The sequence below is a fragment of the Equus quagga genome, chromosome 20 (genome assembly GCF_021613505.1).
Source record: "Equus quagga isolate Etosha38 chromosome 20, UCLA_HA_Equagga_1.0, whole genome shotgun sequence".
Classification (NCBI taxonomy): Eukaryota; Metazoa; Chordata; class Mammalia; order Perissodactyla; family Equidae; genus Equus; species Equus quagga.
Window position 1 is genome coordinate 30,966,470 of NC_060286.1, and position 17,053 is coordinate 30,983,522.

Here is a 17,053-nt window from a genome sequence, read left to right on the forward strand (position 1 = left end):
TAGACTCAACACAGTGGTTGTTCAACACTGCCTGCCAATCAGAATCCCACAGGAAACTTAAAACAATACTTATGCTCTAGCCCTATGTCAAACCATTTAAGTCAGAATCTCTAGAGATCGAATTTGGGCATCTTTATTTTTAAAAGCTCCCCATTCTACAAAATACTTGACCAGCACTCTTCAAAACTGTCAAGGTCATCATAAACAGGAAACGTCTGAGAAACTGTCATAGACTAGAGGAGGTAAAGGAGACACGACGATTAAATGTAACATGGTATCCTGGAGTAGAAAAAGGATATTAGGGAAAAACTACTGAAATCCAAATAAACCGTGGAGTTGATAGTTAATATGAAAGATATAGATATCTGGATTAAATATAATGCATGCGTTATGGTACCCTAGCGGTTTGAGAAAATTGCGAGTGATTTATCTTTGCTAAGAGCTGTTGTCAGTTCTTTCTTATCTGTGAAAGAGATTTAGACCTGATCAGAAAGTTCTTCAGTATTAATTTTTCCTCTCCTGCCTCTCCTCTGTGGTAGGAAGGATGCAAGGACGAAAGATCTCCTAGTCTTTCATAATGAAGTCTACCTGAATTTAGCCCGGTCACACTGCTCTTTATAACCATTAAAGGTATTTGTCATCTGTGTAAATCTCTAGAGGAAAGTCAGAATTGTGCCTGAAGAAGTCACTCTGCACAAGTAAACCTTTGATAGCATGTGCTTGGAGATGGTGTTTCGAAAAACTCCTTTCAAATTTTTTGCATACATTATCTTGTTTGGTAGAAGTGTCACCAGTTTCTAATCCAGAATCCCGATGCATCGCCGAATTAGCAAACGAATTTAACAGCCTGTAGTCACCCAGATGACAGTCCAGCTCCCTAACTCCATGCGACCTTAGGTAAATAATTTCTCTGAGCCAATCTCAGTTTCTCATCTGTAAAATGAATAGATTGGGCTGTAATCTCTGATGCTCCTTTCAATTCGGACGTTGAGATTCGGTGAGAAGGACTTCGAGAAACAGACTGGAGAGCTTTAGGATTTAGGGTTTTGGTTTCTGATGGGCGGGACGGTGCTGAAGAAGCTGTTCTCATGTTTGTGCTTTTAGAGTCGAAAGGGTAAGTGATAAGGGTAGGAACGCGCAAAGGGTAAGAGCAGGAGAGTGAGAGTCAGAGGGTCAACTCCCAGGACTTTTCCAGGACTGGCAGAGTAAGCACAGCGTTCCGTTGCTAGGCAACAGCGCCTACTCTGGGAGGGTGGAGGACCCCAGTCGGAGGTGTCTAAATCACTGCCTGTTAATTTAGCCGCAGTGCCTTTTTGAAATTATTGAAATATTTAACCTTTAAAAGTACACATTTTTTGCACCTAGGTTTAGCAAGCCCTATAGCTGAGCTCTGCTGGCGGTGTTTTTTTTTTCTTTTTTCTGTTCGCAGGCGCGATGCAGGCTCCTCTCTGGCAAGGCCCCTGTCCCCGCGCGTTGCCGGGCAGAGTTGGACGCCGCCTGCTCCTCACCCCTCCTCCCTGGGCAGGGCCCTGGTCCTTCGCGGGCCGCCCTCTGCCGCCATGGCCTCGGAGATGGAGCCGCTGCTCCTGGCCTGGAGCTATTTTAGGCGCAGGAAGTTCCAGCTCTGCGCGGATCTGTGCACGCAGATGCTGGAGAAGTCCCCTTATGACCAGGTACTGGCCGGACCCCGTCAGCCCTGTGCATCCCGGCGATGAGGCAGAGGGCTCGGGGGGAATCCCCGAGCCCCGGGTGGGGGCTCCGGAGAGTAAGATCCAGGGCCAGGTTGACCGTGTGGTCCGCGGAGGCGCCTGGAGCAAAACCCTCGTGGAGCTGTGGCCGGCGGGTCCCTGTCCGCGGCGTCCCCTAGTCCCCTCAGGACCCACGAGTGCTGTGCCATGACCGCCCCCTCCTCAAACTTCAGCACCCACCTTCCTTTGAGTGTCCCTTAAAGGAACACTTAAAGCGCTGAATTTTGTAATTCATGTATACTTGCATCCGGATGGGCTCTTAAGCTCGCTGCATGTGCGTTTTTAATTTCTAAAACAATTATGTATAAACATAAAGATTTGGAACTTCCCTCTCCCTGTTGAAATAGCTGCCTTTTTTCTTTTGGATCTAACGTGTGATCCTTCCACTTCATCTTAAAAAATGTTGTTCAAGAGTGAAGGAGCCTTTGATTCTGGGACATGAGTGCAACTTGAGGCAAATAATGCAAGTTAGAAGAAAATCTAGGAGGGGAAGAGATACATTTATTATTAGGAGGGAGGGATGGGGAAAAAAGTCCCCCTAAAAGAAGGAATGATGGCATTGATTAAAATAGAACTTAAACTACAGTAATAGTTTATGTTCTCCTAAAAAAGAGAAATACTGAATAAAGCCAGTGAAAAGGTCATACTACGTGTGTGGGAGATACAACTTTGGTGGGCCTGTAGCTTTTGGAAGAGGCAAAAAGGAGGACTAGGGAAAATAGGAGCAGAGTTGTAGCCGTTTTTCAGTGCTTCTAGTAAATGCAGCATGTAGTTATATAGCTCTAGTTTCCCAGCTTTCCTCTAGTAGTGTTGCCTGGGAGATGTTAGAAGAAAAGGAAAATTGAGGGGAGTTACGTAAGCGGAGGAATGGATGTGAACAGTGTTACTAGGCTCTGCCTTAGCTCCCAGCAAATGGATGGAGGATAACCTGTTGAGATGAACATTTTGGCCTTTAGATAGACATGGCATCTCACCTAGAACAATCTGTGTCAGTGGGACTGCTAAGCTAGGTCCTGTTCGTGTTAGTTCCTGTTAGTTAATAGGACTCTGCTTCCCCAGACAAGCATTTTTCCAAGGGTGTTTCTTGGGACAGTAGTCCCACAGATGGTACTCAAAAAAAAAAAAGGAAAAGATAAAGATTCCATGATCAACTATGTTTGGGAACCATTACAAAATATTGACCCCTTTATGTGTGTACACCAAAAGTTTGATACAAACCTGTGATGGACCATTGTTCTAGGCACAATGGTTTGCAAGAACTTTACATAGTGTTTCCACTTTTCTGTTGAGTTAGGGTAGTTTCCGTTCTGTGTTCCACACACAAGTCCTAAGAGCTGCTCATAGGAGGAAAGTTTCCTCGTTAAATGCATTTGGGAAATGTGTATTCCCCTCTTAGAGGTTCAAGATTCGTACTAACGGCTCTGGAAAGTTCTGAAGGAAAGAAACAATTTTGCGTAATTTTGATTAACGCAATAGTTCTAAAACTTACTTGACTGCTGATTCCTGTTTTGGAAGCAGTCAAGGGTGAGATCTCTTTGTTGTTAGCATCCTAGGGAGCTGTCACCTTGGGAAATGTTGTTACAGGCAAAGCAGCAGTGTTTTTATTAATGATTAAGACCCTATAAACTTGATGACATATAATCATAGTGACATTCAGTGCTGCACCTATGAATTTAGATTTAGTTTGTGCTAGGCACTGTGATCAGGACTTTATGTGTTCAATTCAGTGACCTTTTATTGAGTGCTTACTACTTGCCAGGCATAAGTTCTATAAATGATATGTATTTCTGTGCTTAGAATAACCTTGCAAAGTAGGTAACAAAAATAAGAGCTAACAATTATTGAGTATTTACTCTGTGTCAGGCTTGGTTCAGATGGTTTATATGTTATTTAATCCTCGGCTATCTTAGGAAGTTAGTACTATTTCCCCATTTTACAGATTGAGCACACTGAGGCTCAAGGTGAAGTAATTTGTCCAAAGTTATAAAGCTGGTGAGCCATTCCCTTTGTCTATACTGTGCTGCCTGTGGCGCTTATGTAGCCTGAGTTTTCAAAACTGTGTTTCTGAACTTTTCCCAGTACATTTTCCCATGTGTGCCTTTTTCAAGATTCTAGCTAAAAGTAAAGTTGACAGGTCTTTGTACTTGGATTAAAGGCTCTGAGAAGTCCTGAAGGAAGGAAACCTGCCTAATTTTGATTAAGATAGTATTCTGAAACTTATTTGACCTCTGACTGGTTCCTTTTTGTGGGGACAAAGGTACAGATATCTCCCTTGTTATCCCAGGGAGATGTCACTTTGGGAAATGCATAGGCAAAACAGTAGTGTTTTTATTAATGGCTAAGAAGGGCCCGTAGAAGAGATCTTCTTGACCCTTTTCCTTTTATCTAGGAAGAATAGAATGAACAAATAGGTACTTCAATTAAAATCTCCCAAATTGCAGCTAAATGAGCTAAGAGTTTGGATCTTTTTATCTGGCCTCTCGTACAGTTCCCGTTGGCTTTCTGGCCCTCTTAGAAGATTGGCTTGTTGCAGGTTTTGGTGGAATTGATTTTGATAATGATGATGGAGGAAAAAAAGACACAAGATCGTCCTAGGAAATGGTGGTGGTGGTGTTGGTTAACCTTTTGACATGGTCAAGATCATTATGGCAACGGTCTTGTTAGGTCCTGGCCTGTTCCATTGTCCTATTTGTTGTGGATTTGAAATAATATTGCATAATATAGTACATAATTAATCTCTAATACCATAGACATGTTTTTTAAATGTTATTCTTTGTTACTGTTTTATTGTTATGAGCAGGGGTTGATGTATTCACCTCCTACAAATATCAGAGTAGGCCAAGGAGGTCAGTACCAGATCCAGAAGAATTTATGATATTCTTTTCCTTTCTAATCCTTTCTATTTGTCTTGCTGAGAAAGTTTATTTAAGAAGGAACTATATATATTGGCAGAACAATGAGTAGCATTTCACCAGGAATAGAAGTTTATCTTGACGTTACCTTACCAAACTGGGCTTTTGATACCTGGATAGGGCTTCTGAAATTATAGGGTTCGCTCATGTTAGTTTTGACCCAACCTTTAAACGCTGTGCTTTTTGACTGTATGCTTTTCTTAGCACCAACTTGTTTATTTTGTACCTAATTGTTAGTTCATTTTAGAAATACTTTCCAGTATGATTTCCCCAAACTTGAAGAAATCTTACTTTTTTCTTAATTAATTAAAAAAGTTTTAAGATATTTATGTTTGAGTGCTGATACAATTAATGAAGAGCTTTAGGAAGCCTAAGGAGGTTCCTTTGATTAAAAGCTTGAAAATTCTCTTTCCTTCCCTTAGAACATGAGTCTGGGGTGGCAGATCTGTGTGGTATGGCACAGAGTCCGGCCCACGGGGCTCTCGTTGTGTATTTGCTGAATGAGTGCATTGATCATATTTATATATGCGTTTTGATGGCATTATTCATATGTGCCAGCTTCCTACCTGTTGATGAAGATCATCTTAGTTGCCTGATGATCTTTGTCTCTCGCTGTCCCCCATCCTTAATTCTCAGCCCTATATGTTTTTAAATGTACCTTTACCTTTTCAAATAAATGTAATTACATCATAGACGTTCTTAATTCATTTCTTGTTTTAAGGGTCAGTTTTTCTAAATCAGTTGAGAAAATTCTTCCTAGATGCCTCAAGGAGAGTGTTTCTAATAGTAATTATCATTATTGTATTTCTTACAGTGCTCTTATTGTTTCGGTGGAGGAAGTTAAGTGATGGAGAGACTAGCAATTTATGAAAAGCTAACAGAAATGTGATCAGACCAGAAGCAGCTGGTCCTCAGCTCCATAGTTAGCTGGTTTATCTTCATGTGCTCCTTTAGCCTCATGGGGCTTTTCTGAGGCTTCTGCATTTTAAAGTACTTTTCCTCTTCAGCTCTTTGAATTACCATTCCTGTGCCAGCAAACTGATTGTAGTACAAATGAGTGACTTTGAAGCAGTGCCTGGACTCATAGAAGAGCAAGGAAATGAAATGTTTCTTCTGAGTGCCAAATGGATTCATTTTTGCTCTTGCCTTTCTTTTCCCCCCAGAACAAAAATAGTTTTTGTTTTTGATGTTAATTTTCACTTTTGGTCTTGCTGTTTTTTCCCCCAGATGAAGACAACTTCTCTGAAGTGATTAGTTGTTTCTTAATCTTGTAAGCTGGTTCAGGGAGCTTCAAAAAGATAACGTTTCGGTCCTGATATGTCAGCCTTCTGGTTGAAGCCCACCTTTAAGACTATTTCTTTTAAACTTATTTCTCCTTTAAGAGATACTGTTTTGGTATAGTATCATCAAAAATATTTAATTAGTGCCTGTGCTTCCTATTAGGACATCTGGATTTTATTTAATTTTGATTCTTGCCAAAGTCAGGGTACTCAGGTTGGCCAAAGAGGAATGATGTACTGTGGACTAGCATGTTTCTTTAGAGTAATACATTTTTATTTGGATCCAAAAGGCCTGAAGGGTAGGGTGAATATAATAACATGGTGTTTGGTAATGGGGAAGGCTTTTTGAAGAAGATGGATTCTGAACTGCTTCCCAGATGCAGGCTGATGAGAAACAGAGGGCAGGTCTGTAAGCATGAGGGATATTAAGGTTCTGAGTTGTTAAGAATTAAGAAGGATAACTGGATAATTTATCATAGTTTCCCTGTTTGATAAAATACAGTCAGAACAAGCAATTCGTAGAGAGACGTTGTCTTTTTTTCAAGTGTTCTTTAAATCATGACTGAAAAAGTGGTTAAAAGTTATGATGTAAAAAGGAGAACTGGTCTTCCACACAGCAATATGACCTAGAGGGAACGCTCGCCTCTACTGCTCATGTCGCTCATCCTGATTAGTTGCTTAATCTGATTACTGTTCTTTGTGTTCCATATGTCAGATTCTTGGCTTTAAAACCAGATCTGATTTTTTAGCTCCATTATAATTAAACAGTTCATAAAATATGGAGGTTTTTCAGGTAGTGGGGTTTTTAAAAGGCAGTGTCCTTTTGCAAATTGTTAAAATCAGTGATTCTGGGAGTCGGGAGTGTTAGCTGTATATCAGAATGGAGGTAATTCACATTCTCCTTCCCCACCCTCAATCTCTGCTTATAATGAGAGGTGTTACAGAGAGGAGGAGGTTTTTATTCTAAGTGATTTGAAGATAGAGAAAAGGCCGAAAACCCTTGGCTTAGATGGAAGCTGGGGAACAGGGCTTCCCAGTGAACTATATTTTAGTAGTTGATTGAGACAGTGATCTGGTGATCCAAGCCAAAAAACATCTTTCTCTGTGATTCTCTAATTTGTTTCCTCTTTGGGGCCATGGAGACTTCGAGCCAGACTTGATCTTTCGGGTGCATACCCTGCGGAGCAGTTCATTTTATGAATTTGTGTTTCTGCTGAGTTATACAGATTACGTTCCCACTTGGCTACTTGGTCACTAGCTCTCCCTAAACCTTCTGAAATCCATCCATTTCTCTGTTCTCTTACATTCTTTTCCTTCCTGTTATTGCTAAATTCTGAATAATAACTCCGTAGTTTAAGAGCAGAGCTGGATAGACTCATTAGCCAGAGTAAGTATTGGTTGCAATTAGGAAGTTGCATTTAGAATTATCTGGAGATTTAATTCCCTGAAGTAATAGCAGCAACCTAAGAGAAGGCTGGGCCCTGGGGAGGAAGGAAGGAAGCAAACTGATGTGAATTGAAGTGGATGCTAATGAGTATTTGTTGGTTCTAGGCAGTGGCGCTCTACTTGCCCTGTCGCCTTGCTCACTCACTTGGAAGGAGATTCAAAGGGAAGTTTTAATCTGTGTACCATACCTGGGAGTCAGTTCTGAGTTCTGAAAAGGGAAGTAATAGAGAGTTTGGTGCTTTTCTGTTCCTGATGTAAGTGTTTTTCTAGAGAAATTCTGTGTGACTGATAGTTCTTGTTGAAAGTGCTACCACCTTACACTTCATTAACCATGATAGTATATGTGAAAGAACTCTGAAATTCATGAAGTATTCTTAAAAATGCAAGGTTTTGTTGTTAAAACTATCCTATAAAGTAGGTGCTATTGCTCCAATTTGAGAGGAGCATGACTGTTGACTTGTTCAAGGTCACGCAGCTAAGTGGCCCCTGAGGATCAAGCCCGGTCTTCTGACTCTAGGGCTGGGCCTCGTGCTTTCTACTCAACCATGCTGATACCCATGGAAATAATTTGCTGGACCAAGTGAACCTAACCTGTGGTTCCCTTATGGGTGAATTAATTTAAATCACGAAACTATAATTGAGAGAGACTCAAAGATGAAGGTCTCACTGATTTAAAAAAATTTTGCCCTGTCTCTAAATTAATACATCCCGACTCTTTTCTTTCATGGTTGTGCTGCTCCTGATGGATCTCCAGACCAGCCATACCTCGCCTTGGTCTCCCCACACCTGATGGTAGTTTACTTTCCAGCCTTGCTATGATCTCACATACTCAGCAAAGTGCATGCTGTTGACCCAGAGTGTCTGTGTTTAAATAGCGTCTGTAGAACTTGACCTCACAGTTTTCTCATCTGTAAAATGGGGATGGTCATATACCTACCTCAAAGGATTGTTGTGAGGGTTAAGTTCATTAGTACATGGTAAGTCATCAAAAATATTAGCTACCATTGTCTCTATATAGCTAGAGACATTTGCATGTAGGATTCTGACATTTGTATTTTTCTGAAAGGATTGTTGGTAATCTGGAAAGCACCCGTGAGTAAAGTGTCCAGTGAAATTGATAATAAAATGATGTTGAATATAGTTCATAGATCATTGGCACTCAATAATTTCCAGAATAATCTCTTTCGTTCCTCTCTGACTCACTTCTTATCTCTCATGTGTTCTGCTTTTCCCCTCTCCATCCAAGTCATCTATAATCTTCCCTTCATCTGAGACCTCTATAATTGGTCCATAACTTGAGTATAGCATTTAACACATTGTATTGTAATTTATTTAACTATGTGCCTTCCCCCTTAGAATGTTTTCAGTACCTAGCAGAGTGCCAGGGAGGCCAGGAGGATGTTATGAGATTTATGAGTTCTCTGCCTTACTCCCATTTAGGCCTTGTTTTCATCTTCCATCCACACAACCTCAACTGACTCTACACCTTCCAATCCTCTAGGTCTCTCATTTTCTTCTCAGACCTTCTCATTTCACATCATTTCCTTACCTGCCCTTTACCTGTATGGTAGACTATAAATGTATTCCTCTGGAGAATAAGAACGAGACAGAGAGAACATGAAGGCCTTCAGCAGTGAACAGAGCTCTCTGAGGTTGAGCTGCTGGTTTTAGTTTGGGCCACTGGAGGAATCTTCCTGCCCTTGGCAGAATAACAAGCATCCAGCTTTTACTTCCTATCAGTGGCTTCTGTCTCCTTTCACTCGTTTCGTTTCTTTTCTTTTTCAAGCATTGTCTGCAATCACCTTTGATAAACTTTTTTTCCCTTTCTATATGAAACTTATCTTGTATCTCTCCTACACTTTACCCTTCAATCCTGCCTTATTATTTCAAACTCATTTTTTATCTCCAAGATGCACTGGCAAGAAAGAGCTCTGGCTTCTTTGTGTGACCTTGAGCAAATTACATGACATCTCTGAATTTGATTCCTTATCTGTGAAATGGATTATAACACTTACCTGCCTCCCTCAGATGGCTGTTACAAGACTCAGATGAGATAATGGGTCAGACAGACATGTATTCAAATAAGTAGAAGAAAGAAGAGAAAGGGTTACTTCCTACGTCATCTCATTGCCTATATCAGTGTGTTTCTCTAAGTATGGACTGTGGGAGCTAGGAAATCTGTACTTTTTCCAGATATTTATTACACACACTGGAGTTGGAAACCCCCAATTGCTCTGTGTTCTTAGTTGCTGTTTTGGGTTTGGTTCAGCTGATTGCCAAATATCCTCTAAATCCCACAGGGCCCTCACCCTCTAGCCTAGCTTAACCTTTTCCTCTCATGCATCCTACCATGTGTCTTGCTAAAGAAGCTGCTTATCCTTGAGTGGTGTCCAGGTGGGTTATGCATTGCTTGCACATATAATGTATTCTGGGTTTTTTTAAAGATTTTATTTTTCCTTTTTCTCCTCAAAGTCCCCAGGTACATAGTTATGTATTTTTAGTTGTGGATCCTTCTAGTTGTGGCACATGGGACGCCGCCTCAGCATGGCCTGCTGAGCAGTGCCGTGTCCGCGCCCAGGATCCGAACCAGCGAAACCCTGGGCCGCCAAAGCGGAGCACGCCAACTTAACTACTCAGCCACGGGGCCAGCCCTACACATATAATGTACTCTTAAAAACATATTTAGGGTATTCTTTTTGAATTTTAGAGCTGTAGAAAGCGAGGAAAGCAAGAATCTTTTTTTTTTCCTTTCCTTTTTCTGTTTCTTAGTAGCTTCCTCAATAAAACACGTTGCAGATTAAGTGTTCAACAGAGGCGGCTGACTGTAGACATGTAAGCGGAGATGTTTTATAAATAAGTTTGTTATAAGTCTGATTTTTTACCAATGGATTTCTATTTAATTTGGACAGAAAAGAACCTGAGTTTAGCAGCACCTGGCACTAATATATATTATATAGACCATTTATAAAAATTTCTCAGAGGGCGTACAGAGTTAATTTCTTATCTTCAGCCACTAACCGCATTATATTTGTGAGGAATAGAAGGGTTTATAGTTTGTGGGTTTTCCTTCTCCTCCTCAAGTGAGTAAAGTGTGAACGTTTTAACTACTATGAACTGACTTTTGAATATAAGGAAATGTTTCCTTGGTATACATTTGCCTGGTATCCTGAGATACTGTGTCTTCGCACAGTATACATATGTGGTATACTGGGATACTGTGTCTTCATTAAACAAGTAGTTAAGATGTCTTCTCTGTGCTCTAAGTGAGGTTAGAGTAATTAGAATTTTCTGATAATAGAAAATTTAGCATTCTTCAGTGTCTATTAGTTTTACAGAACTCCTGAAAGCACTTGTGGAGAAAGGTTAAAGTTAATATTTGGATTTTTATCGAATGAGTTTGAGTCCACCTACAGGCAGTTGGTAGGTCATTAAGACTTTCTATGTTAGAAACTGTATTTCTTAAAAATGTTTACTACCTTCTTAATGCTTTCCAGGAACCAGATCCTGAATTGCCAGTGTCTCAGGTAAAGGTTTAGCTGCAACCTTTAGTTTAGAGAATACTTTAATTACTATTGCTTAGTTGTTGTTATAGATTAGAAAATTCGCTTCCTATCTACTTGTGCTATTATAAAGTTAGCCATATCTACCTGATATTCTCTACCTTCTTATCTTATGTAAACGATTATATTTCTGACTCTTTTGTATCTCTGGGTGGGTAGCCTAGTGGAACTATGCACTCCACTCATTAAGACTTGGAGCTTAAAGAGAAATGACCAGTTTTGACCAAAGGATGAGAAAAATAAAGAAGGAGGCAAGGGGAAGCAGAGGCTTAGAAAGGGAGCCAAGAAGTCAGCAGAGCCACAAGTGTCTGAAAAGGCTGCGGTGGACTGAACAGTGTGTTTTGAGTAACAAGTAGGCTGGCTTTTCTTGGGAAGGTCTTGGCTTTAGAGAGAGGTGCCTGCCACAGTGAGTAAGAAAGGAAGGGATACTGGCCAGACAGCCACGTCTACCAAATCAACTTGGTTAGAGATGTGAGGCGGCCAGAGAGCCCTGCTAATCTGCTAACTGGATAAGACACAGCGAATGAGTGGGGAGGGAGCCCAGGGAGAGGAGGTGTGTTAGGGGGACTCCTGGCTGGTGAAGCTTTTACCCCAAGAGGGTTTCCAGTAAGTCTGGGAATAAGGAGAAGAGATGAGAGAGTGGTAAATCAGAGAGCTTAAATATTGCCAGATACTTGCCCTGCCAAGTGAGAGAGAATTTTAACAGTGGTTTTTAGGTAAATAAACAATTTGAACTTTATATGGGGTTCATATGAGTAATCATCAGGCCTTTTAAAAGAATGCGATATACAAAGTACTCTTCTGGAGGCCTGCATAGTATTAAACAAAACTCGGTAAATAGGTTAAAATATAGCACTCTCTGTTCTTTAAAAGGATAACATTTGTCTTTGGAATGTTCATAATCATGTTTTCCAAATTGATAGCTGGTGCAAAACTATTTTTTGCATAATATATGTAGAAGTCATTTTAAAAGGACCTAAATTATAAATAGAGTAAATAATGTGCTTTTTGTTTTCAGTGATTTTGATTTTGATTAAAATTAAATTAAAACATCAATAATTTGCTTTGTTGGTATGCTTTTACAACTGTAAATGGCATTTGGAAGTTTCAAACCAGCACAGGGACTTCATGAAGGACCTGTTTTTAGTATTTGCTGTTCTGTTACTGTGGACCTAATTATCCCCTGGATAGTGATCTAAAAGAATAAAAGGGAACAAGGCTGACTGGATTCTTTTGATCTCACTGTTCACGCTTTTTGCCTTTCCTCTTTTGCACATTTTTACAACTTCAAAATAAATGAGGCTTTACAACTCAATATTTTGTGCCTAAGTTTTCATTTTCGTAGAGTAGGCAGAGTGTCAAATGTTACTGATTCTCATGATGTCTAAATCAGGTTAGACAGACTGTTCTTTTGGTAGCTTTATTCTAATAATAACATAGCAAAATTGTTTCTTACATGCCTTAAACTACTGGCCTTGCATTCTGTATTAAGAGGAGCAGAACGATTTAAACATATTTTACTCGGTCAGTAGAGTTTTAACCTTTTCATATGTTTATTTTCATAACTAAAATGGGATTAACCTCACAGAAGGCAGTACAAGTAAGTCAATATTTTCTCGATGTTAGCTGGCAGATATTTGCCTCAAGAGTAATGTCCTGTACACTAACTCAGTAGGTGAATGAGGTGGTGTTATGTTTCACACATTAAAAAGGAAATAATTGATGTGATGATTACTCACATAGATTGAGAGGATCTATGCTTTTTTCTTAAAAAAAGTTTCTAAGCATCTATTATTTTTATTGGTTTCACAGTACTTCCAATACATAGGTATTCAAACAAGTTAAACATATCTGATAAAGCCAAATATTTTTATTCAGATTCAAGGGGCAGTTTGGGATCACTGATTGTGCTTTGATATGCATTTTATTTTAATCACTGATTAGTATTGAACTTTTTTTTTTTAAATTTAAACAAGCAGTGGATTTGAGGGCTGTAAAATGTGCTTGGTTTGCTTCCAAAATAAAATTTTTAATTTTTTTTAAAAAGCCAAAGCCCCATCTGCTATTTTCATTAAAATCCCAAGAATTATTCACATTGCCAAGAGCAGTTCTTTGACTACAGTCTGATGTTTAATCAAGCAATGATATGTGATTTTCAAGGTCATTTTTTGTTAGGACAGAAGGAAAGTCAGGAAGATTAATATTCTCAAATACTTATGAAATTTAAAATTAAATAATGGTTTAAGTAGATTTTATTGTGGATCTTTACATATCAAAAATTTACATCATTATTTCTGCTTCTTAAGAATTAGATTTTAGAAACTGAAACAAATGTAGTTCTATTTATCATTATTGAAAAAATGAATTCTTATGGAATAAAATTTTTAAAAAGATGTTTCTGTTTGGCTTCTGAAGCATTTATTCATTTGGTGGGGAGGGAATAGTGGATTTACTTTCCTAGGTTTTGGTTAGCCTCACAGAAAAACTCTTAATTTTTTGAGAGGTTAGTAGAAGGATGGATGTCAAGAAGCATGATGGATTGGACTATGAGGTAACAGTATGGACATGGAAATAGTTAAAAAAAATGCATAGATAATTAATACCCAGCTATATAAATGATACTATAATAATAAAAACTTGACTTTTAGAAAGTCCATCTAACTGGGACTCCAAATCATGCTTCTGAAGCTTCATTGGCTCCTCCTCATCAGGATAAACATCCATATACCTCCTTGTGGCATACAGGGTCCATTATCTGCTGCTGCCTTTTTCTCTAGCTGCTTCTCTGACTACTCTTGCGTCTGAATCTAATTCTTCACTTATTTTAAACTCTTGGAGTTTTGAAATGTGCCGTGAGCCCTCAAGCTGTGCTGCTTTTGCCCTGTTGTTAGCTTTACCTGGCATGTGCTTTCCTGTCTTGGCCACTGAGCCACACTCTTCTCTTCTACCCTTCCCTCCGGCCCGAGGCAGCTGGGTGCCTTTCTCTGTCCTCTGATAGTGTGCTCCAGGTGTTTGTTTTTACACCTTGCCTGTAACACTGAAACACTATTATGAGCTAGAAACTTGGGTTGTGGCTGAGTCGTCTCTATTCCCAGGACCTGGCACACAGTAGGTGCTCCCTAGTAATATGGGGATGAACCAGCGGAGCCCACATCCTGCTTTACTATTTCCGTGGGAAAGGCTACAGTCCTTCCTGTCCACTGGAGAGTGCTGAGCAAAGAATGCCCTTTTGAAAAATTAAAGCCATCAGATACTCCTTGGAGGGCATTATGAACTGAGGGAACTTCAGATAGATCAGGATTACTTATTTCCATCTTTGAAGTTAAATTAAACCGTTAGTCCAAGCCAGTGATGACTTCGCTGACCCCTGAGAATGCTTATATAGATCTGGCAACTTTCCTGATCTTTTATGAGTGAAAATCTCACATTGTTTCTACATTTTGGTGGCTCCCGCAGTTAGATGCAGTTCCAATTGGAGTTGATTTTTTTACAAACAAATTAGTTCTTGAATTCGTATTCTGCTCACTCAATTGTGTTAAATTTACACATAACATTTGAAACATTCATTCTAAATTGTCCGATAAGAATCCAGTAAACCTCAACCAGAAAAGTACAAGCCAAAAAACTAATCATCTAACCAAATGTAATTTCACTTGAAGAAGCTAAATATATTGTGAAAACAGCCTTCTTTAATCCCAGTAAAATGAAAGCATGAAGATTTTCTCTTCTTTAAAAAAATCTTTATTTATGCATCCCAATTAATTTAGCCCACAAAAAGATCTCTATTTTCTAATTCCTTTAAAACTATTTTCCACACCACACACTTATCACTATCATGCACTGCTTTGCCGTGTCCTTTAATCCGATAGGTGATGTGTTCAGGAAATTAGGATCCATGTTTTAATCTCCTCGTATCTCCTTTGCAGAACCTAGCCCAATGCTATGTTATTAGGAGGTGCTCAATTAATATGGACTGGCTGAATGGATTCATCTTGAGTTCTTTACGTGAGCACTTTTTGGGCCTCGTGTGGCTCCCATCAGCTCCTCTCTCAGTCCCTTTGCCTTCATTCAGCCTGCTTCTCAGGCAGATCCCTAGTGTGGTGAGCCCTAACCCCTCCCAAGGTTCTCTTGCTGCCGCTTCCTCTATGCTATAGAGTTAGTTCTATGCTGCTGCCTCAAGAGTTGCCTTCTCCTCGAATTCTCCATGGGACATGGAGCTTTGTTGTTCTCTGCTTCTATTCTGTAGTGAAGCAGAAAGGTAAACATTTCTGATAAAGCAATTTTAAATGTTTAACAAAATAATTGTGCACAACTTTACATCTCATTTCTCAAGGTAAAGCAAAGCTGATAAATTATTTTCCAGATTCCTTAATTACCTTTTCCATTTTTTCCGCCTACTTTCTAGCAGTTTTTCTACTGGCTAGATCACAAAGCAACCAAGATCGTGTTGATTAGTTATTGGGAATTGGGAGAAATTGATTTTAGTTCAAGTCAACATTTTTGGAATACCTGTTGTGTACAAAAACCATAGGTTTTATGGAAAATGCAAAAGTGAATGAGGTAAATAAAAAAGCTTGTGTTCTGGAGAAGGGAGGGCTAAACACATGCCCAGATAATTGCAGTGTTTGTCAAATATGGTAAGTACATAACAAGAAAAGTATAAAGAGAGTGTTCTGTGAGAAAGACAAGAGGGAAGTAGGTTTAGAGTTAAAAGATCAAGAAAGTCTTCGTGAAGGACTCAGCCCTGAAGGAGGAAGGCAGAAAGAGCACTGTGGTTGTAGCTTTATTCATTTGTTTTCAAATTATTATTCTAGTAAAATTTTCTCTGAAGATCTTCTTTTACGTATAAAAAAAGGCCTGTTAGAAGACTACCAGGTAATTACCACACTTTTATTTACTAGGTAGTTGATATATTGGTTGTTTCTTGATTAATAATGACCTTGCCTTCCTGTATTAGTTTCTTGACATAGCCCTTTAAATTAGTATAATGCATTAGGTGATAAACATGCTTAATAAAAAATCAGATAATAAATGATGGCTAGCTTCTGTAGGCTATACAGTACTTCTAATGCTCTTTAATATATGCTTTATTTTATCCATGCTTTTTAGGCAGTTTGGATTTTAAAGGCACGAGCACTAACTGAAATGGTATACGTAGATGAAATTGATGTAAATCAGGAAGGAATTGCAGAAATGATGCTGGATGAAAATGCTATTGCTCAAGTTCCACGTGAGTATTGGTTTTTTAGTTAAGTAAGTGAAATGCCATTAGGAGGAGAAATGCTTTATATCTATAAAATAAACACAGGACATCATATACATGAAACATGTATATACATGAGAAAAAATTACCTCAAGTAAGTCGTCTCTATTCTGCCTTATAGTACAAAGGCTTTCTTTCCACAATTCAGTTACATTATCTTAAACTTGAAGTGTGAGATTGATGTATAACAATTTTTCAATAAAAGCTATATTATGCATTTTTAAATATTTTGTAAAATGCATTCTATCTGAACTGCTTATCTACTATATCGGGAGATTGTGTATCTGAGAGCCTAAACACAAGAAGCATCCAAACAACAAAAGTATTCTAAAAGGATTTTTAAAAAAAAAAGTGATCATTTTTAGAAACATCACTTCCTTGTAATAATTGAAGATGATTTGCTCTAATGCATGATGTAAGGTAAAAGCTTCCAATGAAAATTGAGAAAAAAAATATGTCTCCGGTTAAAATGTCTTTTTCCCCATCATTTGCTCTTTTGGAGTTAAAATATCTAAATTCTAGATATTGTGTGTAAATGATCTTTTATTGAGAGAAGTGTGTATGAAAAATAAACTATGAATATAGAGCCATCATTTTGATGCTTTGGAGCTTTGGGGCCTGCTAGTCTTTTTTTTTTTTATTTTTTGAGAGGAAGATTAGCCCTGAGCTAACATCTCCCGCCAATCTTCCTCTTTTTGCTGAGGAAGATTGGCCCTGAGCTAACATCTGTGCCCATCTTCCTCTATTTTATACATGGGACACCTGCCACAGCATGGCTTGATGACTCGTGCTAGGTCTGCGCCCGGGATCTGAACCGGTGAACCCGGGGCTGCCAAAGCAGAGT

General features: G+C 39.0%; 1 protein-coding gene across 1 annotated transcript in view; it reads left to right on the forward strand.

Annotated features, from left to right (window-relative positions):
* The first annotated feature begins 1,530 nt into the window (after positions 1-1,530).
* TTC8 (tetratricopeptide repeat domain 8) overlaps positions 1,531-17,053 on the forward strand; it is a 49,664-nt gene continuing 34,141 nt past the window's right edge. The window contains exons 1-2 of the mRNA XM_046646942.1: positions 1,531-1,673; positions 16,056-16,176. Coding sequence (XP_046502898.1) covers positions 1,560-1,673; positions 16,056-16,176 — 235 coding nt within the window. The 5' untranslated portion in view covers positions 1,531-1,559. The remainder of the gene's footprint in view (positions 1,674-16,055; positions 16,177-17,053) is intronic.